The 26,657-nt window shown below is 41.6% G+C and overlaps 1 protein-coding gene across 2 annotated transcripts in view; it reads left to right on the plus strand.

The window, feature by feature from the left end:
* The window catches only part of Dlc1 (DLC1 Rho GTPase activating protein), a 345,287-nt gene that overhangs the window by 174,856 nt on the left and 143,774 nt on the right, over positions 1 to 26,657 (plus strand). Inside the window, exon 1 of one of the 2 annotated variants that reach the window (XM_050147372.1) lies at positions 25,319 to 25,948. The exons of the other annotated variant lie outside the window; for it this stretch is intronic. Coding sequence (XP_050003329.1) covers positions 25,810 to 25,948 — 139 coding nt within the window. The 5' untranslated portion in view covers positions 25,319 to 25,809. Of the gene's footprint in view, positions 1 to 25,318; positions 25,949 to 26,657 lie in introns of those variants that run through there. 2 annotated transcript variants of the gene reach the window in all.

Below are 26,657 nucleotides of genomic sequence, written 5' to 3' on the forward strand. Positions count from 1 at the left end.
AGGCAAGGAGCCTCAGACCAAAAGAAAGTGTCATGACGTCAAGCATGCTAATGAGTGTAGGGCTTGTGGAATATGGGTTTTTATTTACTCGTATTTATTTATGTATGTATTTGGAAGAAGGAAGTGCCATACCATGGCATGGATATGGAAGTTGGAGGACAGTTTATGGGAGTCCGTTTTCTCTTCCTACCACATGGGCTCCGGAATGCTACTTGGGCCTTGAAGTTTGGTAGTGAACTCCCTCACTCGCCTGAGCTATCTTGTCGTCTTCTTCACGTGTGAATGGTGATGTTCATCTGCTCTTACGGGGATCTTTTCTGTAGCTAGACAATTTTCACGCGAAGACCTTCGCTCTTTAACTCTGTGAGCTGATCTCTGGCATGTTGAGTTGGTGTCTAATAAAATCGAGAACTCTTAAGAATAGGAGGAAATGGTAAAAGTGGATCCGAGTTTCTATGATGGGAAAATAAAACTCTGTGTTATGAATGGACTCTAGTCATGCAGATCAACTAAATCTTCTCATATCTGGTGAATTTAAAGTTGATAAGTCACACCATGCCTTCCCACGGATTTTAGTTGGCTTTCTAGTTAAACAAGGACTAAATGGTTAAGTGTGTACCTATACATCTCAAAAGCAAAGCAAATCAGATCACCATTTTGTTTGGGGTTGTAACATTCTCTGTAATTCCCTAGATTAGCTGTGATGTAAACAAAGTGTATAAAAGAGCAACATTGTCATCTTATTCCAGGATGTGGGCAAATTCTTTCATTCTCTCAGGAAAACTATTCAAGTGTAAACTGTTGGCTGCTGGGGAGAGAGACAAGGGGAGGAATGTCCCTGTCTGAGGGGACAGAGTAGCAAAGAGCCAGCTCCTTCCTTTTTCCCTTAAATAGCTCCACTTGGACATGGAGGAGTGCTTCGTTGTATAATTTCTTTGATATTTCAAAAATACTAGTATAACTCAGAATTAAGCACAGCATAAACAGAATATGTCAACTCCTTCCTGTTATCTTTGACATTCTCCTCCTCTGCAACAGTAAGAAAAATGAAATTAGTAGCCACACTTTCTATTCTTTGCATTTAGTATTGAGGAGGCAAAATTTTCAAAGTTGGTAAACTACGCGGTGGTGCACACCAGAACTAGAAGACATAAGCTAGAAGTTCACAAGTTCGGGGCTGTCCTGGGGCTGCTTAGCAAAACCCTAACTCAAATAAATGTACTGGACAGGTGTGGTGGTCCAATCCTGTAATTAGCCCTGAAAGGCTGATGCAGGGAGACAGCTGAGTTCTAGGAAAGCCTAAACTACATAGTAAATAGCAGACCAGCCTGAGGATTGCAGAGAGAGATCCTGTTCCAATAAAAGAAGGAAAAATGTCAGCAAGTTGTCTCAGCCAGTAAAGGCACTACTACCAAGCCTGACCACCTGAGTTCAATCCCCGGGATCTACATGGTGGAAGGACAGAAGTTGTTTTCTGACCTTCACACACACATACAACAATACATACATAATACAACAATACATACATACATACATGCATACATACATATATACATGCATGCATACAATGTAAATTAAAAACAGATGAAAGAAGTTGGTAAACTTGGTTTTTCTAAGACCTATCTGAAGAATTAAACCAGCCGAAATACATACATTGCCTTACCCGGCCACAAGCACATGGATGTCCCATACTTGGTGACTCGTGCTGAATTCATTCAAGCAGAACCCGTCTTCTTAGCTGGGTGAAGATATTAGTATTACCATAATATATTCCTCAATAAACTTTATAGATTCCTGGACAACGTGTTATGCTTTTGAGGAAATACAACTTTCTGAAAATACAAGTGCAAGAAAGAGACTGTCTTTAAAAGTTAGTGAGCTCACCTGTCAAGATAACTCCTTGTACTTGAACTCTCTGTGAATAATGGAAAGCGATCATATGGCCTAAAGAGAATACTGTTTACTTCAAACATTGAGACAGAGTGTAGCCATCTAACTCTTCTCTTCCTAAACTTATCTAAAACATCCCAAGTGTCCAGTACATGACTGAGACTCTTTATTCCCTGTTGTAAGACCTACATTTAAGTCCCATTGGAGAGAGAGAGAGAGCTTACTCAATCTTCCTGGGTAATTGGGCTCTTTAACGGGATTAAAGATCCCTATCTAACCTCAGGGCTGTCTATTTTCTTTTCTTTTTTCCTTTTTCTTTTTCTTGCCCCCCTCCCCATCCTTTTTTTTTTTGTTTGTTTGTTTTTGTTAAATGAACACAGTCTATTGTTCCTTACTGAGAAAGTCTATTTTTAACCTGTGTGACCTCTCATCCAAGCCAACTGGAAGCAGCTCCTCTGGGCTTTACGGGGCTCTAAACAAAGGCCTCTGCAGCGCCTTCGCCCATCACTGCTGTGTTGTCCCGTCTGGTGTGCTCTCCTGGTGGTCATCCTCTGTTCCCACCAGGGCTGCAGCGCTTTCCTGACCTCTCTGCAGCTGCACTCCTTCCCCCGAGCACCAATCCTGAAGAAGAACACAGCGAGACCGCATCCTGGGCACCTATTCCAGAAGTATTTCTTGAACAGCTGTATCTTCTAGGCATCGTGTCAGGCTATTCTGAAGAATTAATTATGGTTAAAGTCTCAGACCCTGCTTGCAGGAACTGAGCTTCTGACTGGAGATTAAGTTCCACGGGTTGGGATTCCCCCTCCTCTTCTCAACGGAGCATTTCCTCAGCACCTTTTTCAAACACTTCCTCGGACCCGAATAATACGCAAACTGTTTTTAGCAACCCATGTCAGGATGTGTAATCTTAGGGCCGCGATATGCATTCTTAGGACCAATCAATTCCCTCTTAAGAGACTTAGATTCATACCGCATTAAGTATCAGCACACATTATTGTCCTAAATCGACAATATTCTCATCATCTTTATTAGTCACCCAATGTATACGCCTAGAGAATGGGCCCAATAGGCCAGGCATGAGGTGTGTGGCTACCACAGTACCACTTGAGATCGCAAGTTCAAGTTCAACCTGGAATAGATAGTTAAGGTTTATCTTTCAAAAATAAATTAAGAAACAAAAGAAAAACATACTGAGCCTGGAGTCACCGGGATCTTCTCTAGTTCGTCTGCTGCCTATCCGTCCAGCCTTCAGCAAGCTATGTAATGTAAGCAGAAGCTTCCTTATGCTTTTCAATGAACAGTGGAAATCAAGAAGCCCCCATGATACTGGCGTACGCAGGAACGCCTGCACTCAGTGAGTCCTAGCAGCCTAGCTCGCTCTGATGACAGTTGTGCACATAAACACTGTGCGATGGGCCTCATAATGGCTTGCTGTACTGCTGCTGCTGTCGGTGTGTGTTTCCTCGGGACCCCACGTAACAACTCTCAATGCAGCCGGCCTCGCGGAAGAGAGGGCGTTTTCTTCAGTCTTCTGAGCTGATTTAGACACATGTTAAAATTGCAGCACAGGCCCAGTTGGTCGCATTTTAGCCTCTCTCTAGAAATTATTTTCTCCTCAAGTCTAAAATTCTCTCTTGTGAACAAATATTTTTCAATATCTATAAAAAAAATTGTCCTTGAGAAGTATATAATGCCGCATTTGCTCACGCCTCCACAATCACCCTGTATTCCCAGTCCAGTGGTGTAATTGGATCCTGTCTACGCGGCAGTCTGGCTAGTCTCACAGATTATCCAGCTGTTCCTGCCGGCCCTCATTTTGCATGTGGTCCTGTTAGCATCAACTCCTCCTCAGCCCACACTCCCGCCAGCCCCCTCGCTGGAGGCTCCACTTTCACCGGAACTCTTCTACACTGGTTTCCCTGCCTCCCCCCCCCACTTCCTGCCAAATTATATGTTCACGTGTGTCAGTGTTTGGGGTATGTGCACATGAGTGCAGGTGTCTTCAGAGGCCAGAAGTTTGGATCCTCTGGGGCGGGAGTTACAGACAATTGTGAACCACCCTGCAAAACCTAAGCTGAGTCCTCTGCGAGAACAGCCAAAGCTCTTAACCACTGACCATTATCTCAAGCCCCTCTGTCTGGCTTTTAAAATGCCCCGTAATTAAACTCAATGATATCCAACCTAGTGTGTCATTTGTTTCCCACTAGGAACTTCACTGATTTTATATTATAAAATCACACACACACATTTATGTATATGTACATATGTATATATGTCTTCTCTGTATAAATATATATTGAACATGTATTAAATGTGTATTCTATTAAACATATTACTATATTAGCATTTATTAATTATGTGTATTTATATATATGTATATACATGTGTGTGTGCATGTGTGTGTGTGTCTTCTCTCTTTGCCTTTGATTGGTTGACTGGTTTGATGGTAGGTCACCACCTGAGAATACCTTCCAATCTTTTAACACTCTGCTTCTGCCTGGATCTGGGGTATGAATCTTTCTTTTGTATATTTTATTGTTTTTATTGAACTATATATTTTTCTCTGCCTCCCTCCCCTCCTCTTCCCTCCCCTTTTATCCTCTCCCATGGTTTCCATGTTCCCAATTTACTCAGGAGACCTTGTCTTTTTCTATATCCCATGTAGTTTAAATCCATGTATATCTCCCTTAGGGTCCTCATTGTTGTCTAGGTTCTCTGAGATTGTGAATTATAGACTGGTTTTTCTTTGCTTTATGTCTAAAAGCCACTTATGAATGAGTATATATGATATTTGTCTTTCTGTGTCTGGGTTACCTCACTCAAAATAATGTTTTTTAGCTCCATCCATTTTCCTGCAAAATTCAAGCTGTTGTTATTTTTTCTGCTGTGTAGTACTCCATTTTGTAAATGTACCACATTTTCCTAATCCGTTCTTCAGTCGAGGAGCACTTAGGTTGTTTCCAGGTTCTAGCTAGGGCAAACAATACTGCTATGAATATAGTCGAGCACATGTACTTGTGGCACGATTGAGCATCCTTTGGCTATATACCCAAAAGTTGTATTGTTGGGCCTTGAGGAAGATTTTTAGAAATCACCACACTGACATCCAAAGGGGCTGGACCAGTTTGCACTCCCACCAGCAATGCAAGAGTGTTCCCTTTGCCCCACAACCTCTCCAGCATAAGTTGTCATCCGTGTTTTTGATCTCGGCCATTCTTACAGGTGTAAGACGGAATCTCAGAGTTGTTTTGATTTGCATTTCTCTGATAGTTAAGGATGTTGAGCATTTCCTTAAGTGTCCTTCAGCCATTTTAAATTCATCTGTTGAGAGTTCTCTGTTTAGGTCTGCACAGTCTACGTGCTTTCTGCTGAAGTTTTATCTTAGTTGTCCTCTTCTCCAGCTCAGGAGCCTTCTTAGTCCACCATGCTGTCTTTGTGAACCCAGAAACATTCTCCTCCTTGTAGGTATTCTGGAAACAGGTTTAATCCAACAACCTAATCACAAAAGTGTTTCAAATTTAGTACTGTTGATTGTGAGAAATTTCATGCTTCTGAAATTTTTATTTTTCTCTCCTTCCTCTTTTATTCCTATCTTTCTCCACAACTGCCAAGTATCTCGGCCAAGTAATTAATTAATGGTGGTAGTTGGAGATCTATCCCCCATAAACAAGTCAAGCATCCATTGAGGAAAAAAAAAAAATGACTTCAAATCTGACTTTGGCTACAGACCTTGGTTGTTTTTCTTAGAATGTTTGTTCTCCTGCCTTGAGGTTATTTGGTTGCCTGTAAAAAAAAATGCTAAAAAATTAAGATAATGAATAATTCAGTCTGGTGTCTCTTGTGAAAGCTGTCTTTCAAAGGCACAGAGTGGAGTCACAGTCTCGGCAAACTTTGTGTTGTGGGGAGCACGGCAGAAAGCTAGCAAACAAACACAGCTTTGTGAGCAACGTGTGAGAGGGGAAACCGGGGTTTCCATCATTTCAGCCCCTGTGCCTTGTAAACACTGTAGAGAACAAAACCCACACTGAGTGCCATTTGGTATAAATTTCCTTGGCAGCCTTTGATCAGTAACAAGGGAAATGCAGATGAAAACATTTGTAAGAGACAAAAAAAAAAAAAAAGAAAGAAAAGAAAAAACAAAACAAAAACCTAAACTAAGAGTCTTTCCCAGTTTCCCAGTCTGATTAAGAGACTCATTGACTCATCGTGTTATCCGCGTGAGAATCTTCAAGACACCTTCTAATATTTTTAGATCCAAAGAGCTCTGATTGGGCAAAAAAAATCATAGGGCTGCCCAATTTCAGAATTCTTTGCAAAACTTAACTCTTTTGTGCCTCCATTTTAATACCAATGTCATTAGCCTAGTTCTGTCCCCTGCGCTAGACAACAAGCTGGCCGAAAGACAGAATTTTGGGTCATTGGGCTCTGTGGCCCAGGACCTGGCATTACTCTGAGTATTTGATGTTTGGTAAATAAATGAATCTATGGAAAATACATTTAAAATCTGCAGTTGCTTCCCTTTCTGTCATGCTGCCAAAGGCAACGGTAGAATCTTCTATGTGATGCTCTTCCCGCAACTTCGAAGCCCCCAGCTGCTTGCTGGGTTTCCATACAATCTAAAAATTGTTTCTCTCTGGGCTGGGCTGCACTCTGGCCAACATTCCAAATTCTCTACCCACTTTCACTCTCAGGAAAATGACTTAAACTATTTTTATACAAATATCGTATAAATACTCACTTGCCGCATTTTTTTTAAGTTTTATGGTCTCTACTTGCCTGCTTTTTATGAGGAAAGAATTTAGAGTATGCCCACACATAACCTCTCATTTTCTCTGAAACCTAATGTAAACTCGCCCATGAAAAGTTGGCTGTGTTTGAGTAGGTTATTGAGAAAAAACACATTAGCTTCCAGGTATCAGGAATTCCTTTAAAAATATATGTAAGTATTCTCTTAAATGCCAAAATCTTGACTTCAGGAGATTATGAAAGATGGATAGTTTCTAAACATTTCTTAGTTTTTTATTTTCGGTGTACCTCTAATGAAGGAAAACAGATTTATTATATCTATCTTTTTCCCAATTTTATTTCAATCAATCCTGATAGGTATTTTTTATTTAGTTCCATCTGTTTCATCTAATACATTCTGAATGGGCGTGGTCTCCCCAGATCCCTACAGCTGTCTGCTCTACTTGGCTATCTTCTTCTTTCAATATGTAGTGTTTATAAATGTATCTATCATGCTCCTTCCACCATGACTGTAAATGTAGGGGGACGGAGAGAGTCCTGTCTTAGCAGAGCACAGTTCCACATGTATCTGTGAGCACTTTCTAGAGCTGGTCAGATCATCAGAGTTCTGACCTCATCAATGGCTAAATCCATTCAAAACACATTCAGAATTCTAGCAGACTCTTGGAAGGTGGTAGAGCTGTGGAATTTCAAGTCCTGGTTTGAGGAAGTTGGTCACTATAGGCAGGCCATTGGCGGGTACATCTTGCCCTGGCCATTTCTCATCTCTTCTTTTTCCTGGATTCCATGACTTAAGCAGTCTCTGTCACAAGCTTCCTCCATCATGGGCTCTATCTCACCTCCGGTCCAGAGCAATAGATCCAACTGGCCTTGGAATGAAGTCTCTAAGAGCATGAACCAATATAAATCCTCCATCTAAATTGGCTTTATGGGTATTGCCACATGATGCAGAGTCTCCCTGATATGTTCCCCATTTCATCTTTAACACGCCATATGGCAAACTGCACAGAGCAAGTGGATTAGAGATAGTGTGGGAACAATCTGCTTATTTTGCATACAAGAGACTCATATAGAAACCTGGTTAATTGCCAGTATATTGATGGTCAGGACTTTTCATGGTATTTGGCAAGCTTATTATTTCTTTTCTGAAAAAGTCTTGTGGACACCCTGCTCCTCCTCTGGGAAGGACCGGCTACTAGTGACATGAAGAGGTGACCATGAGCTACCAGCATGGGCAGATGGAAGAGTTTTGTGCTTCCATGTTTTAATTGGTGTCTTACTTTGCTTTCTGTTGCTGTGATGAAACACCATGACCAAAACAACTTGGGAAGAAAGAACAGGCTTATTTGACTTACATATTCCAAGACACAGTCTACTAAGGGAAGCCAAGTCAGGAACTCAAGGAAGAAACCTAGAGGCAGGGACTGATGCCGAGGCCATGAAGGAGTCTTACATACTGGCTTGCTCAGTTTCTTCTCTTATATTCCCAGGATCACCAAAGGTATCACCACTTATAATGATCCACATTAATCATTAATCAAGAAAATGCCCTGCAGTCTTGCCTACAGATCAGTTGAATGAAACCATCTTCTCAATTGTGGTTGTTTCTTCCCAAATAACTCTAACAGGGGTCAAGTCGACAAAGAGTTAACGAGGGCAATTATCACTAATACTTCATCTATAGCCAAATTAATCTGCCATCTTTATCTTTCCTGAAGAAAAGTAAATTCAACAGTTACCTTTGGTTTGATTTTATTTAGGAAACAAAGAACTTGCATTGAGTTGGAAGTCATGCTGACCTTCTCTTTGATTTCTTTAAACTGTTCCTTGTAGAAATTCTTGCATGGGGCCAGTGATTTGGTTAATTTTATAATGATGTGACTATAGAGAGAATATATACCTCCACGTTCTTCTCTTAATAACATCTATTGACTACATTAATTTTGATTTTATTTTTCTGTTGGCAAGAGTTTGAAATTAACGTCTCACCCATGGGTCAATGATCATTTGTATTGAAGAATTAAGACAGAACCTTGGCCTGTGGTTTGAGAGAGAAAAATCATGTGTCATCATTTAAAACAAAATGAATTAATGGATGCCCAAGAAAAAGCTGGTGTCCCTGTTGCTATTGGGCGCAGACTGTATAGATAATTAATCAGAGGATCATGACAAAGGAAAGTGTTTTATCCTGATGAATGTAGCCAGGTAGAAAAGATAAAGAGTTCCACAAGTGATGCTTAAACACAATGATTGCTAAGGAGTCCTCCTCATTCAGCTATCACAGCAGGATAATATGTTTGCTGGCAAAATTTCCCAGCCACGAGCCGACTTAGAAAACACATCCCAGTGACTCCCAAAGGCTCACGTCTTAATATTCCCCTTGATGTAAAGGTCAACTCCATTCTTTCGTATGAATTGAAGAACATGGATGAATGCGGAGTGACAGGAAAGCTCATGGCTTCCGTAGTCTTCCTATACTTGAAGTCTGTGGTCTGCTTGGGGGTGTTCATCAACGACTTTCCCCACTGTTCTGTGATTTCCTGTTCTTCTGGGGTCAGAATCCTAAGCAGGTGTTTGAGAGGGCGTGTCCATAAATGGTGGAGCGTGTTAAATGACAGCGTGCCCGCGTTTTGCTAGCTGCTCAGCAGGCAAACGCTGACTTCATCACCTAGTTTCCCCGCAAGAGATGCGGCTGCTTGTCTTACAAGGGACCTAAGCCTTACAAGGCTCCCTAAGGGACCGAAGCGAGTCATCCTGTGGCTGCATGAATGTGCTTAAATGCCGAGACTCCTCAGCGGATGAATCCATTTTTCCATAATAGGGCCTTACCCTTCCTTTCTGACCTTATCGGCCATCCTCCTCTACCATGTACCTTCCGCTGTTGCCATGGTAACAGCTTTGCATTTTTTTTCTAGATTTTCTTTGGCTGGCTTGACCTTTTGCTGCTCCTGTTTCCCTCCTAGAAATTACCTCCTCGTGTCCCTCCAAAGACTTGCTGGTGTCACAGTCTCACTGTGACATTTCCTGCAATAACCCGTGCCCCTTTACAGCTACAGCATGCAGTCCAGTGACAGTGGTTGGCTTTCAGCTCCCTGGATGGGTTCTGATCCCGCTTGAATGTTTTGTTTGCTTTGCCTCCAAGTTATCGTTCAACATATCACTAAACCCAATGCTGGGCACTGCAAAGAAACTTGGGGAATAAGGGTGTACTTTTTTTTTCTCTTCTTTTCATTTTTCACAACAATCTTAAGCTCACAACAGTATTGAGAGGGAAGCACAGTTCAAAGTGTGGTATTCTAGTAAAAGCAAAACGAAGGACACAGTGAGACAGGGCATTGAGTAACATGTATTTGAGTCTCTCCGTAGCTTGTCATGGCTTGATATGTTCTTTCGATGCTGAATAATATTGTTGTGTAGATAGAAAGTTGTCTTTTAGCTGTAGAGAATATCTTTCAATACCTCAGTGGTTGCTTGAAACAATAGATATTATAGAATCCTCTGTCTACTTTCCTTTTTTCAAGACATAAGCTATGAAGTAACTAACGGGCTAGAGTGTACAGTGTTTGTGTGCTGGAAGGATGGCTCACATTCCAGGTGGGCAAGAGCAGAAAAGAAAAATATTGCATCACAGCCTTTGGAAAAGCACACAAACTAAAACATGAATTGTTTGTCCCTGGTTGACAGCTCCAGGTCCCCAGGAGGCCACTGTCAAACACCAGCAGAACAGGTCTGAATTGTTACGTTTGGTCCTCTTTGTTGGATGGAACGCAAATGAATTCCTTGCAACTAGATGGTTAGACATCCATCTCCAAATTCCTGTGATGAGACAATTATGGTTTATCCATCTCTGAGCGGTCCATTCCTTATTTCTCTGTGAGGTTTTCCATCATTCTCTATTTCTAATATATGTGCTTTGGGTCTCACAATATGTCATAATTAGACTTACTAAAGAACCAGTTCCTATTTTCCTATTTATTCATTTCACGCCCACAAGACCCAGCAACATCTAAGTATGTAGCGAATGCTTGATAATACCATAATTTTTCATAATAATATTGCCTTTTAAGTGATAAAATCATATTTTTACTTTAAAATTATATTTCAGCATATAGAATATATTTACATTTCATCCCCTTCAGTATCCCTTTCATCTAAGTCGGTATTACAGTACCTACTTATAAAATTTGTGCGTTTTCTTTTCCTCTTAACCAAGTAAATTGTTTCTTTTTGTATGCCTTTTTCAATCACTCAATTGTATCCCAGGATAGCACTCTGTTTAAATCTGTGTTATAATTTGACTATAGCGTCACTTCCTTCAATAATTTTTATTTTCAGTGCACCATATTCATGTTTTCTCATTAGAATTAGTTATTGAGATACTAATTAATAATAGTTAACACTATAAGCTCACAGAGGGAGAAGTATAAACATGACATATAATTAAATAGGTTTATTTAAGAAGATTATAAACCAAAAGCATGAATGTGATACTTGGTACAGTTTTTATAAGTAAAATAATCTTCAAGGTAAACCTGAATTTGTTTAGACATATTTCATGTAATGTTTCTTAAGGAAAGAATATACTTCTGTGGGTACATATCTGCAATGTTTATCTCCTTCTTTTCTTCCTTTCTTCCTTCCTCTCTTTATTTTAATTACGACATGATCTCAGCATGTAGACCAGGTTTCTCTAAACCTTAGACTCTTTCTGCCTCTGCCTTATGCATGCTAGAAAAAGCATGAGCTATGTGCTAGAACTATCCAAATGGGATAGTGGGAAGGGGGGGGGTTCGTGTGTGTGTGTGTGTGTGTGTGTGTATGTGTGTGTGTGTGTGTGTTCATATATATTCACACATCATTGTCCACTCCAGTTGCTCTCAACTTTTTCTTTCTGTGAGACAGTCTCTCCAACTTGCCAAAAGTGGCTAACCTAGGATTAACCTGTCCCCACCACCACCCAGCACCAGGCAACCAGCATGGATCTTCATGCTTGCCTGGCACGCACTTTCCCAATTGTTCCATGTCCCCAGCTTTGCTGGGATTTTCTTCTTGTTACTGTTTCAAAGGCTTCCCTAGGGTCCCCTCTGGTTGAAACTGTAAAGGGGAGATCTTTCCTTCTTTGTGCAAGCAGAGTGTTCTAGTACCCCGCAGACATAAGGTTTTCTTATATTGTGACTTTAGTGGATCAAGGAGCCAACTTGGCATTTGCTATAAAACTTCCCATTGTTTCATAACATAGCAGTGAGCCAAATTGTAGGCCCTTTCAAAAGTAGAGGTTGCTGAGGCTGGGGGTTGTTGCTCTGTTGGTAGAGTACTTACCTAGAATGGACAATGCTCTGGGGATCAAACATGGGAATGTTTGTGTGTCACAAGCCTGCTAGCCCAGCAACACTCAAGACAAGGGGAAGTTCAGGGTCATCCTTGACTCCACAGTGACTAGAAGGATAGCCATGGTGATCTGGAGCCTTACCCCATAAAAAAATTGCGTGGGGAGGGTTCTAAAATGGCATCTATCATTCTGCAGCCGTTTTCCCAGAAGATGCCTGGGACCAAAAACGTAAACACACCCATCCTCCATCCCCATCCTCACCTGCACCTGCACAGGGCCTTTCTGTGATGCAGACTAGAAGAGAGTAGGCTGGAGACATTCAAAGAGCCCTTGCTCGTGGAGATGTACAGACAGCCATGCGCATAACGCGTATGCCGGGCCTTAGGAAAGAAAGCATTCCTGTCTAGGACAGACTCCAGCTCTCTGAGACTTGCTGCAGATCACAGAAGCACAGACATTGCCCCGCAGGAAATGACATATAAAATTTCAGCAACGTAGGTTTAGTTCCATTGCAGACAGAAGAGGGCAAGAAACCCTCCTTGTGTTCGTTCCTGATAGATCCCTAGTAAGCCACATTGGTGGCGCTGGTCCATAGACAGGGCTGAACATCTGGAAATGCTTTGCTCCATCTGCGGCGGGGTTGCAGCCTCCTGTTCTTTCTACACCATTTCCCATGACTTCAGCTTACTGCGCTTTTGTTTTCTTTAGTGAAACTATTTAACCCCTGGGGTTTCAGGTTTTGTTTTGTTGTTTTCAAGGAATAGGCGTGCATGAGACTTCCTCATAGTGGTTTTTTTTGGGTTTTTTTTTTTGTTTTTTTTTAATGATGCACCTGAACTTAACTTTTTTATATTTCTTTCAGTGCCTGGTTCCACATAAAGGATATAAATGTCAATAAGAACAACTATCTGAATAACCCTATGGGATAATATTTTAGAAATCCCTTAGACACGGTGCCTTGGCATTTGTTTTAATTGTTTTCATATTCTTTTTAATCTTTCAATTAAAGGGTTTGATTTCACTTATTTCATGTAATGTTAAAATTCATAAAGCATACAAGGTTACATATTGGTTTCATAGTACTCACTGTCATCCTATATAACTAAGGAAATGGATGTTATTCCTACGTCTCAAGTTAGTTATGGGACATTGGCTTTTGGGTTGTCTTTTCCTCTTTGACTTTACTCTTTCTCTTGGAGATCTTTCTCATCTCATTCAAGATGTATTTGCATAGGCCCTAGCCCCAGCTACTCATCCAGTGTGATACCCCACCTTCCTTCAGCCACCTCCTCAGCTCACCTTCAGGATGCTCAGATCTCCACATCCCACACTCTCCACCCCAGGGTCTAGCCTTTATGTTTCAGAAAATTGCCCGTTTGCCACCTTCAAATGTCTATATTGGCCTATTCTTTGAACCCTCTCAGGATCTCCTCCACTTAGAAATTAGTACCTTTTGTGACCCTTTAAAACTATACATCAATCCATCAGACAATGTTTGTCCCTCTGTACCCTTTCTTATCATTAGTAGGATAGATTTTTCTCTATTATTGTATTATTTGCTTTTCATTGCTGTGATAAAAACACTGACCAATTTGGAGAAGAAAGGGTTTATTTCAGAGTAGAGACTCTAATCTATCATCTAAGAAGTTAGGACAAGAACTCAGGACAGCAACTGGAAGCAGGAGCAAGCAGATAGGAGAAAGAACACAGCTTACTGTGTTGCTTCCTCTAGCTTATTCAACTATCTTTCTTAGCCAACCTGGTACCCCTTACGCAGGGATGCACCTTCTCCCTGTGGACTAGACCCTCCTGCACCAATTCACTACTGAAAAAAAAATACACCACAGACAGGTCCAAAGGCCGATCTGGCAGAACAATTCATTAATCAAAGACGCCCTTCTCATAGATACCACTCAGTAATTATCTGAGGAAAAGGAAAATGGTATCTTTCATAGATTAAGGAAGAAAAAGAATGCTCATCAATTAAATGTTTGTTGGTTTGTTCTAATTTTGAAAACCACTTGCCTTTTGAAAACAAAACCAAAAAAAAAACCATATTTCTAGAAGCTTCCAGACATACTGATGGGAGATTTCTTGGGTCCAGCTATCACAAATGTCAATGCATTCTCCAGAAAAGTCTTACCAACACTGAAGGGTGACAACCATTGACTGCTGTCAGTGTCATTGACTGCCTTATCCCCATGTTCCTCCACACACACACAATCTCACTTTTGGCTTCCAAAACATTATCATGGAATAAAATCCTTCTGAGGACTAAGACAGATTATCATGATACTGGCTAGTTGCTTAAAAGCTTCTATCTTGTTGCCTATAAGCAAAAATGTGTCAATTAAAATCCATGCTGCCCTTATTAAAGTATGTAGTACCCAGCACATGCAGAGGCTGTAGTCAATGGGAAAGAAAGAAGTCACAGATGTACAATGTATGGAACAGAGAGAATGCTAAAGGAGGCTCATACATCACATAGCTGCACTATTCATCTCTGAAGAACCTACTTATTATTCAGTCTGAGAAAGTCGGCAGCCTTTGAAAATATTGATAATGATTCCACATACTATATGGCGGGGATAGAAGGAGGGGCTGGATGCCACACTGCTCCACCACCACCATTCAATACATCAACACATATGGGAGCCAGGTTCTTGTTTCCCATCTACCTTTGTGTGTATAGCCCCGCACAAACACCCTTTCTTGGTTCAGAGCTAAACTAGCCGCATCTTGAAACAGCCCTGAGAGCATTACCAAGACCCATTACAAGAGAAAGGAATTCTGGGCTTCCCCTCAATGCAACTGCTGGCCCCTACTCCATGCCGCCGATCTAAGTGTAGCCAAACACTGGCCCTCTCTTCTCTCGCGCTCCCACTTCCTCTTCCCTGCACTTGAAAGCCCTGATAAAGGGAAACGCGGGGAGCAAGTGATGTTGGTATGTGCTGCCTTCCTGCCCAGCCTGTTTGGCTGTCTCAGGATTTCCTCTCTCTAGATCTTGAGAGCACGTCCTTTCAGGGCGCAGACAGCCTGCGGAGCAAGATAAGTGGTCGGCACTAAACTGTAAAATCCTCAAGATACTCTGGACGTTTTTAGCCGCGGGAGAGGTCACCTGAGCTGGAGTTGTCCACAGAGGTTGGAGTGGGGGATGGGGAGATCGGCGCCCTGAAACTGGAGGGGAGAATCTGAGGCATTTCTAGGCAAAGAAAATGTTGGCAATGTCAGGACTGAGGGAATGCGCAAGACTTGATGATGCAATTGTGTAGCTTGCCAGCTGGAGCTCAAACTTGTATTTGGAGAGAGGGAGAGAGAAATGGGATCATTCCAAGCTTCAACAGGCCTTGAAGAGTCATTATAACCTTAACTAAGAACACTAAATCTCATAATCAGTGGTATTACCCCAACTGCGAGATCTAGATAGGCCTATTCTTAACTTTTATTCAACAGTAAAAAGGAAAAAAATAAAGGCAGGAATTGTTTCTTTTAAAAGATACCATACCAGAAGCCATTTGATAGCAATCACTATCACTTTTTATAAAAGACTTGACTGGATGGGACAGCGCTGCATATTTTCGAGCTATGTTTTTGGTTGGCATGACAGGTTTTGTTCAAATTAGCTTCTCCACTATTATAACTCAACCACTTCTTTGACAGCAGATAACACTGTTAGGATAAAGGAAAGAGGGCATGAATCTGGAGGAGCGAAGGAAAATATCTGCTTCTAAAGAAGCTTGACTTTCAAACTGATTTCAGAGCCTGTGACCCTGCTATGAAATGCTAGCCATTTGCTGCAGCAATGCGACCTGCAAAGAGGCCTGCTTTAAACCACCACACTTCACACTTACAGGGCAATGCTGCCGTCTCACTTCCTGCTGCCAGCCACCCTTTGTTTCTCTTTCAAGATTTTAGTTTTCAGGGTTCTTGCACCATTGACAGCCTAGCTTGCGGGCCAGGTGTGAACCCTTCACTCACTTATTCTGCATGAAATTCCAAAAGCAAAACCGCTTCCCTTCCATTTCCCTGGGAGGGTGTTTTTTTCCTCTTCCTACTTGAGAGAGTGATGGTACTTCCCACTGCTGCCCCACCATGTAGATAACAAAGAAGGAGCCAATAGCATTTGCTAAACCCGGAGCGTGTGGGGGCGGGGGGGGGGGGCACCTTCTAAGAAAATACTAAAATAATTGACCTACAAATTGTGGCTTGCTGTTTGTCCCTTGCAGTACAGGAGAAGTCACTATTTGGCATCTGTGGTGGCACTTGGCACTGTGGTGAGAGTGGAGAAGGGGGGGGGGGGGGGGACGGTCACCGCTGCTGTGACTCGGGAAGCACCGAAGGAATGAGGGAGGGAGTGGATGTCACCTTGCCCTTGAAGGGCAACTGTAAAGACTCAAAGACTTCCCAGGGGTTCCAACTCTTGAGGTTCTGCCGCCTCCCAGCTGTGCCACCTTAGAACCAACCTTGTAACACATCTGCCTCTGAGAGCATCAGTATCCCAACCATAGTAGCACAGAGGCTGGTTCAAAAGTTCATAAAATGATGTTTGCCCTCAAACAATCGCTGTCTTGTAGGTATACTTCGGGGTGAGGTTTCCCACACTTCTTTTCACGGCCAATTATTTTTTTTTCCACCTAGACGATTAAACAGTATAATTTTACTAGTTAAGGTTACCAGTGCTACGATGAAACACAAAAGCAAGCCGGGGAGCAAAGGATTTAGTTGGTTTACGCTTCTCCATCCTAGTGTATCATCAAAGGAAGTCAGGACAGAAGTTAGACGGGGCGGGAACCTGGAAACAGGAGCTGCTGCAGAGACCATGGAGGAGTACCACTCACGGCTTGCTCAGACTGCTTTCTTTTATAGGACCCAGGACCCCAGCCCAGGTGTGGAACTATCCACAATAGTCTGAACCCCGCCCCCACCCCCATCAATCACTAATTAAGAAACTGCCCTACAGACTCAACTTCAGGTGGATGTTTTGGAAGTATTTTCTAAACTAAGGTTCCCTCCTCTCAAATGAAGATAGATAACTTGCGCCAAGTTGACATAAAACTAGCCAGAACAATAGCGAAGACAAAGTCATGTAAAAAAACAAAAATTAGAGAAAAACACAATGAAAGGACAAGCTGAATTTGTTTACCATTAGAATTAAATAGGCATAATAAGTGTTGAGTGATCTAAGCGGTTCTTAAATGATTTCTCTCACTTGCTCATCGCTGGCAGCTATCAAGACTCAAACCAGCCGCTGACCACACACTGAAGAGACTCACAAGAGCAGGAAGTCCAAGCAAGTGAGAGAGCAGAGAGAGCAAAGCGAAGGCTTCCTAAGACCTAGTTCAAGAGGCCGGAAAGCCATGTGGGCGTCAAATGTCTTTAATGGCTACCTTGTTTTCTTCACATGTATTAACAAGAGGATTCCACCCCCTCCCAAAAGAACATCTTCCAGAAGGGGCACTGGTGAGAAGTCTCTTCTGCCCTGCACCATCTGCAAGTCCCTTCTGGCCGTCGCCTTGTGGATGCCCTTAGCCGTGACGTGTGAGGTCACTGTTCCCTGAGCAGTTCTAACAGCTGAGTGACTCCAGAAGCTTCCCTGCCTTTCTGAGGTCTCTTCTTTCTTTCTTCCTCTGATTTCCTCTCCTTACCACCTCGTATGTCATCAGAACAGTAGGAAATCGCTTTTTCCTCATTTTAAAATATGACTTTTTGTTTAAAATACTTAAGATTGCATTATTTAAAATGCTTATAATAGCTTTTAGGTTATTTTATTGAGAAGTATCTCAACCTGTGCTGCTAATGGTAGCACCGATTCACTTAAATAAGTGTGTTTTTAATGTATTACCATGTGCTTTGAAAGGCAATATGTATTTCACACAAGTAGCATACCCTAATATAATCATAGCCTATCTTTATTAAGTTGAAATGTTTGCATTCTATTATACTATAAACATTGATATAATCAGTATTCAATGTGAAGTGAATTGATCAAGATAAAATTCAAGCTTTTCTATGCTATTATTAAAACTAATAATAATAATTAGTGTCTTACTATAATACAGTTTGATCCAGTTATCACATCACTATAGAATATGTACAAACCCATGCCAGGTCACTTCCTCTTTGGTGTGAGAAGACTACCTCCTATCCATCTCCTCGTGAAAGTGCACATCTATCTGGCTTCCAGTCACATCAGTCTGATGGTTGGATTCTCTTTGAGATCTGTAAATAACAGTAAAGTTTGAGCACTAAGATTTTATTCTCCACTTTTATTTTCAGCTATTGCATCAAATGCTTATTTTTAGAATTCATCTGTTTTAGGTCAAGCTTCTTTTTTTATTTGTTAAAATACTTTATTAGAAGTAATAACACTCCTTTGGTTTCTTTTTTACATTGTGTTTTCCTAGTTTATAGTTTTGAAATGTTTTAATCACCCCACAAAACCAAAGTTTTGTGCATCTATTTGGAGTATGATTTCGGTACTCCACTAACTTTGGCTCTTTTATAACTCATGTACATGTGATTAATGACGCCCTATCCACACTCCCACCCCAGCTTTCTGTAGTCACTGTGAGTCTCTTTCCTACAATCAAGACTTTTGTATAATTCTTTACAAAATGAGAGGAGGAGCTATTCATATACTCACACATATTTGACATACGTGTATATTTTTATTGGGATATTGAATAATAATGGAATAATATTGGAGTATTTGGAGATTATGATTAGTTAATGAGAATATATTTAACCATATATACACAGATATATGTGTGATATAAATAAATTATATATAACATAATATATATTAAATAATATGTATGTTATTTGTATATGATATATTAAGACCTCTGAAGTATTTGCAAATTAGTTCTTCGTGTGATCCATCTTTTTTATTTTAATGACAGAGCATCCACAGGTCTTTCCACTTTGCTTTTTCCTGGTGGTCAATGTGTCTGGGCCTTCTTTGCTCTACCTATTGCCATTCATGACCCTTCTTTGGGGAAGTAAATTTTAGTCTCTTTGTTTCTTTGCTGGAACATAGTTAGAAGACCTCTCCGCATTTATTGCTGCATTTACAGGTGTAGCCTATGGTTTATTTAGCCTCCATATTTATTCTAGGCAGTGCTTCTCAACCTTCCCCGTGCTGTGACCTCTAATACAGTTCCTCACACTGTGGTGACTCCCAACCATGAAATTAATTTTGCTGCTACTTCATAATTTTAACTTGCTATTGTTATGAATCATAATGTAGATATCTGTGTTTTCTGCTTCGTGTATTGTGTGATTAATCTTGGGTGGCTGCTCTGAAAGTGTCGTCTGACCCCCAAAGGGGCCTCGACCCACCCGTTGAGGACCTCTGATTTAAGGTGCGAGCCAAGAGTCGGGCAACAACAGAGTAGTCTTAGAATCTTCTATTTGGTTCCATTGTCTACACCTGTATCTCAAAGGCTTGTCACCCTGCTGATTATCACTGCTTAGAGGGCATCGGAAAGTCAGAGAATGGAAATCTTCCAAGATGGCTGCTCTCCTTTGAAATCACTTAGGCCGTTTAATTCTTTCATAATTTTTTGTACATTTTTGAACCAATGTGTTAGTTTTTTAGAAACAGAAACAAAATTATATATCAGGTTTGAGTTGGTTTTGTACGAAGTCTATAGATTAGCTTGTAGAAAATTGTTATCGGGCAATCATATGTCCTTAAATCCATGAACATGGTATATCCCTGTAATTAGATCTTCCTTAACTTCTCATAGCAAGGTTTTATAACTCCTGAGCATTTGTTTTTACACAAGTATTTTTGTCAACTTTAACTTAGTGTCCCTCTTTCATCATCAAGCTGTGAATCTAATTATCTTGTCTTATAGTCATTGTTAATACTTACAATTAGTTTTTAATATTAGCCTTTAATTCTGTGATCTTGTTGTACCAACTCTTTATTTAAGGCTAACCCAACCAGAAACTAATCAATTTTATTGATCTTTTTAAAGAACTAGATTTTGATAGTCTTATTTGTTTTTCAGCTTTTAATTTTAATGACTTCTGCTTCTATCTTTATTATTTCTATTCTTCTCTTGTAAGATCTAGAGGAGTCTTTAGTCTAGGACCAATTGAGCCTCATTGTTGACTTGACTGGTTTAGAGATTCTCACAAATCACAGTAGCTGATGGCAGCTTCAGGAAATGATCTGCCTACTGACTCCTGGTCATCTTTTCTGGCTTAGAAAGATCTTTCTCATTCCTGAACCAGAGCGGTACTTAGCGAAAAGCAGAAAAAAATCTCTCTGCAGAGAAGCAGAGCTCTTCATCTGGGTTACTCTCCTCTGTGAATGCTAGCTGATCTCTGACCTTTGCCTCACATCTTTCAAGTCATATTTGGGCTTCCTTTTTCGTTGCCCAAAACCTACTACCAGTAAACAGTTGACATTGAAACAATAGTAGGACTCAACTACTATTTTTTTAGCATTCTCTCACAGTTCATATGTACTTTGTCTCAACATGAGATATATACTAATAATACAGCTGAAAAGCTATGATCAGTAAGTTATTTATCATCAAGAAGTACATAAATTCCTACTTGAATTTTATATTATCCTTAAATGAACATGACTGAGTGTGTAAAGTCAGCCAACTTTCTTTTGATTCTATTAGTAGTTTAGTCATGTCATTTGACATGATAATTGTTATAATTCAAAGAGTAATAGCATCTAGCAGTTGTTCATGAACATTTATTGTAATTAGTATATTTATATCTTACGTGAAAGTAAAACAGAAGACTGAGCTTTTTGCTTTTTTTTTTCTCAGAAAGCAGTCCTAGGGTCCAAAATCTGCAAAATGTTGATAATTTTTAATTCTGTTGATAATTTTTAATTCTGATTCCAACAGCAAGATGCATGGAGTAACTAGTAGGAGTTGGGATGTCCACAATTTAAAGGCAGATTAAGGAGTCATAGTGACCAGAGAAATGGCAGAGTTGCGCCAGCGTGCTGAACTCCTTCATTTAATAAAATACTAGAATTGGATGCTGTAAAGAAGAAAAGCTGAAAAAATGAAATAATTAAAATGAATAGAAGAATTTTAAAAATGAAGAATAAGATGAAGGGTTTGGTTCCTCCTATAATTTTAAATGTACCTAAAATTTACTTTATTCTTTCATATTCAGATCTTACTAAATCAATGTAAGTTTAAAGTGTATGATTTATTTCACATTATGTTACAGTGGCTTTGCTCGCTTTTTGTAAGAATTAGACTTCTGAAATCAGGACAAAAGAATGACATCATAACATAGGAAGAATTCTGGAGGCATCACTACTTCCCCTTTCTCCTCGGCTAAGAAAATTTAATGACATTTGTTACCAAAGAGGTTCTCAACCAGAATATAATCCCTACCGCTACACATACAGAAACAGATCAAGATATAAAATCGTGTGCATCACGACCTTCCTGGTGGAAACAGTCATTGTTATCATACACCCCATGTGCCAGATAGCAGTTGTCAGAGCGAACATGATATAGACATTCCTTAGACCAAAAGATGCTCCCTTCTTTCTACAAATTCTCCTTGCACTGGCCTTTTGGATATCCACAAGAGGGAGAACTCCTTTGTGAAGTCATAGTCCTTTAGACAGATTTACGTTGGATTAGGCATTGCCATTCATTAAGCTGGTTTTTCGACTACAAGGATCAAATCACTAATAGGGGTTAACCAAATGGGGTTTTAATAAGCTCCTTCCAATTGGTCTTAAAACACACACACACTTTCCATTCCCCATCATCATTCATATTATTTAGAAATCATAGAGTAGCACCCTGGGCAGTCCTAAATGTTAGACTTCATAAAAACAAGTTGCACAATAAGACCAAAGTGCATTTATGCTACAGAGCTTTGGAAAAGAAGATGCCCCCATCACTAAACCAAAGAAAATAGGACCTAAAGACATCATAAAATAGTAAAGTGTGCTTGCTCCCAGAAGAACAAATTAATAAATTACACAGAATTGGATAAGATCTATAATACATTAGTAAGGCAAGATAATTGTCTGAAATGGAAACAATTAGAGACCTACTTAAGTCAAGCTCTCTAGGTTTAAACACAGATAAGAATCTGCTCTCCAGGGATCAGAAAAAGTTTTCACAGCTTTGCCTGGCCAGAGTGGCTCTGCCTGTGTCTGACATTAGATTGTATCACAAAAATAAGGAACTGCAGAACTGTGAAATCATTTCTCCTACAGTTCCAGTGGAATCTTAAGGAACCGGTGGACACTACAACCCTCTGTCCTCCATCCCCAGCTGGGACGGAGCTGGTTATCACAAACTGGCCTCACTTCTCAGTAACATAAAAACTGGGGATATTTCAAATTTTGCTAAATTTGATCAAGGAATTACTACCTAAACTCTAGTTTCTAAAGGGAAGTTATTTGCACTGCCACGAGTTCATTTAGAAGGTCGACTTGGTTGGGTTAAGAAATACCCAGGCTATAAATTGGAGGATACCACTTTGGTTTGTGTTTGTGGGGATATTTCTAAAGAGGTTTTCTGAACAGTGAAGAACTACCCTAAATGTGAGTGGCACCACTTCATAGACTGGGGTTCCAAATGCTAAGAAAGGGAAAAGAAAACCACACTACTATGCACTGGCAATCCCTGTTCCCCTTCCCTGTGGTTGCCAAGGACCAAGCCCCACCCTGAGCCCTGCCTGCCACCATTGATGGAATGCACACCTTTGAAGTGTGAGCCAGGATCAACCTCCACCCTTAAGTTGCCTCTTGTCCAGAATTTAGCTTCAGAGATTAGAAAATCAGCTAATATGGATGCATGACATTTCCTATAAACTACAAGAAGGAACAAACATCCAAATATTCAACCAAGGGTCAAAAATATTCACTGAGAAATAAAACACTCCATCTTTATGTACGATGCAAATTTAGGATGCTTCCATCCCCTAAGTACTGTTTCTTGACCTGTGGGTCACGACCCCTGTATGGGCACTCTTGAGCCACCCTTTCACAGGCATCCCCTAAGACCATCAGAAAACATAGATATTTATATTACAATTCATACCAGTATAAAATTACAGTGAGGAAGTAGAAAGAAAAATAGCTTTATGGTTGGGGGTCAGCACTACATGAGGAATTGTATTAAAGGGTCACAGCACAAGGAAGGTTGATGCCACTCTTTAAACCATACATTATATCCACTCTCAACACAGCATTTACATTGTGCTAGGTATTATAATTAAGGTGAGAGAACATAAAGTGTGCTTGAAGACCATTCTAGAGCCTTTCCCAACACTGTGTTCCTGTCTAGAGGGCCTGGAATATTCGCTGCCACTTTTATCTCTGGGTCCTAGAGCCCCTTCTACACAGGTACCAAAAGATGGCTGTATTACCAATTGCCAAGGGCTGTAATAGAGGAAGGCTCCAGAGTCATCCGTGGTTATTCACTGCGGCTACCCCTGCTATCTGACTGGAAACACTCTTTTCAATGGAGCGATTGCTATAGGTCACCAGGTTCATAGATGGGTGATATAGGCGGATAAACTTTCTCCTCTGGTAGCAAGCATAGACTTATCTTCTAACAGCATGAACAATAGTAAGTAAGGGTGAATTTTCTACTTGGAAACCATCTCAGTATCACCACGTTTAATGACGTAAGTACCTGTTATCTTCAGCAATATGACCGTATAATAATATAGTGGAGAGTAGGCTTGGTGGTGGTGGTGCCTCCAGTCCCAGCGTTTGGAAGACAGAGGCAGGTGGATATCTGTGTGTTCTAGGCCAGCATGGTCTACGGAACAAATTACAGGCTAGCAAAGGCTGCACAGAGAAATCCTGTCTTGAAGAAAAAAAAATTGTTATGTAGAGTAACCAATAGACTAGGCACGAGCCTATAATATAGGGGAGTAAGCTATGAGATCCCTTTGGGCATCAATGCAAAAATATATAATTCATTTCTGGTACTGGGAGTTTTATTTGGTAGCACATGATGCCTATTGGGGCCTTGGCTCTCTTTTAAAATTCCTTCCATACGCATCTATATTTTAGGAAACACCTACTGCAGTAGTTTTCCTGACTTTTCAAGGTGCCTTGCTGTCTGTTGTCCCTCCCCACACTCTCTCCTCCACCCTCACCTCCCCTCCTTCTCTCAAATTAACCCTCCTATTCTAGCCACCACTTTGTCTATTTATAACGCTATATTCTAGATCTGAAGTTGCTACCCGGAGGATGCATTAGTGTTGGGGGCTTGAGCTTCGGTGAAACGGGAGGACTTTGAAGTGCTCCAGCCTAGTGGGGCATGGAGGTCTCTGAGGATATCTACTCTTGGGCTGGATTAACACACATGGATTCAGAAAGAATCTTGTCAAGAGTGAACTGTTGTAAGAAGAGCAAACCTGACCCTCAGTCTCTCTCTCTGTTCTGCCCAGCACACTGATCTCTTCCTTCCTCATACTTTGCAACAATGATGCCGCCTGCCATTAGGCCCTTAAGAAAGGCCGATCTAATAGCGCCACTTGAAAGTGTCCTTAAAACTCGCAAACTAAATAAACCTCCGCGTAATAAACCTCCGTGTAACCATGCAGCCTCAAGTATTTCACTATAGCAATCAAAACAGACCAGTGTAGGAGCCTGGGGAGCCTTAACAAATTGGGAACAGTAAATCTTAGGATGTATTTTAGGCTCATTACAGAGCTGTAATTACTACTGTTAGTTACAACCTCTGAGCACTCTCGCTTGCAGGGTCTTCTGTACGATCAAGTGGTCAAAGGTGTCTGGAAAAGCCGATACAGGCAGAACGGTAGAGCTGCTGGAGAACAGGGTGGGTTAAAAACGCCTTCTTGACTTTAAACAATTAGGGTCACAATGAGCATCCACCCAGCACCGGGCAATTTGCCCCGCTGCTTGTCCAGTGTCATTTCGTCTTGCAAAGGTTACAAGCTGGCTGGCCCTTTGATGCTCTCTCATGCCACGGAGCTCGGCTTCCCTGCCGAACCTTGAAAGCCATGACGTGGAATCGGGGGACAGTGAGAAAGGAGAAAGGAGGGAGACACTGAAAGTCAGAAAACCTGCCAAACCCATTGGCATAAATGTTTGGCTTTTTAGAAGCGCAATAATATGTCTTGGGGGGCGGGGAGCAATTGGCTCACATTTCGTTCCCAAAACTGTACAAAAACTGCCTGGAACCTTTTTTTTTTTTTAAATCTTCTGAGATGGGTAATTGATATATAACCAATAATCAGTTTGCTTACTCAGAAAGCTGGTGTTGCAAAACCTGGGCATATTTGAATCTAATTTTGAGGCAAAAGCCGGGGCTTATCAGACTAAACCACTAACCACTGACTGTAAAGGAGCAGCTTGGAGAGGAAATACAGGGAGCTGGTGAATATTTTATTTTAAAAACTCAGGCTACCGTTTAAGAAACAGTGCAGCCGTGCCTGCTTTACCGTGTAACCACAACTTCAAAGCGAGCATTGGTCTCAAAGCCAGTCGGCTCTAAAACCTGGGATCAGGGACATCAATCGTTGATGAGAAGAAACCTGGATGACAGGGCTACCTGCCCTGCTCCATGCTCGGTCGGTCGCGAGGAAGGAGCGGCTGGCATCTTTAGGAAGCGGCACCGCATAGCGAGCGAGGTGATTGGGTTACGCTGGCTGGGCGCATCCCGATAGCGGGCGCGGGAGCCGCTGGCCCTAAGCCTTTCCAGATGTGGCCGCGGCGCGCGCTGGGCTGTGGGCCAGGAGGCCGCCTGCAGCCGCGTCCGGAGGCCGCAGCGCCAGCCGCAATGCCTGCGTCCTGAGCGTCCAGGAGGAACGAGGGTCCCGGGGGTCCGCCCGAAGTCACTCGCGGGTGGATGGGAGAGCCTGAGGACCACGTGATGGCCCGGCCCCTGCGAGCCCCGCTGCGGAGGTCCTTTAGCGACCACATCAGGGACTCCACCGCCAGGGCGCTGGATGCTATCTGGAAAAACACCAGAGAGCGAAGGCTGGCAGGTGAGGAGCTTGGGGGAGAGCCGGGAACTAACCAGAAAGCTTTTGAATGCACCGACTCTGTCATTAACTCGCGAATTAACAACCTAATCAGCTGGAAGATAGCAGTCTCTGGCCCTCTACATTTCGGGGGTGGGGGTGTTTTGTTTTTTTTTTTTTTCTTTTATTGCCTCTTGTTATTGGGCTGATTGTTTCCAGTTAAGGGTTTTGAGCTTTTTTTTTTTTTTTTTTTTTAACCTTGAGAAGAAAAGCAAGGTCCTTTGGAGTGTCAGGAAATCAGCGGTGCAGATGACAAACTGCAGGCAGTGGCCCGGAGCTCTGCAGAGCCTCGGTCGAGGGTCATCTGAGCAGTCTGGCCTGAAGTGGCCTGGCCTGACTGGGGCAGGCCAGGGGCCTGGCAGGGTTAGTGGGAGGCCCACCCGATCTCAGTCAGCTGGTATTTCCTCCAACCTAAGCTCTGAATTCCAAGAGGGTAGCAGGTAAGCCAGAAGCAGCCGGTTGAGATGCAATAAAACATCCATACATTGGTGTAATTCGGATATTCCTGGGCTCGCGTGACAGGCGCCAAATGGCAGGACTGTGTTTGAAGGACCCCAGTGGGGGAAAAAAAAAAAAACATGAGATCAGCTTAATTCTAAGTAGGAAGAATATTCTGAAATCGACAGTATATTCTCACTTTGGCGGCAAACGACCCAGGGAGGAGAGCGGTATT

This window comes from Alexandromys fortis, unplaced genomic scaffold, assembly GCF_014885135.2.
Source record: "Alexandromys fortis isolate MF-2015 unplaced genomic scaffold, M_Fortis_MF-2015_v1.1 scaffold_32, whole genome shotgun sequence".
Lineage (NCBI taxonomy): Eukaryota > Metazoa > Chordata > Mammalia > Rodentia > Cricetidae > Alexandromys > Alexandromys fortis.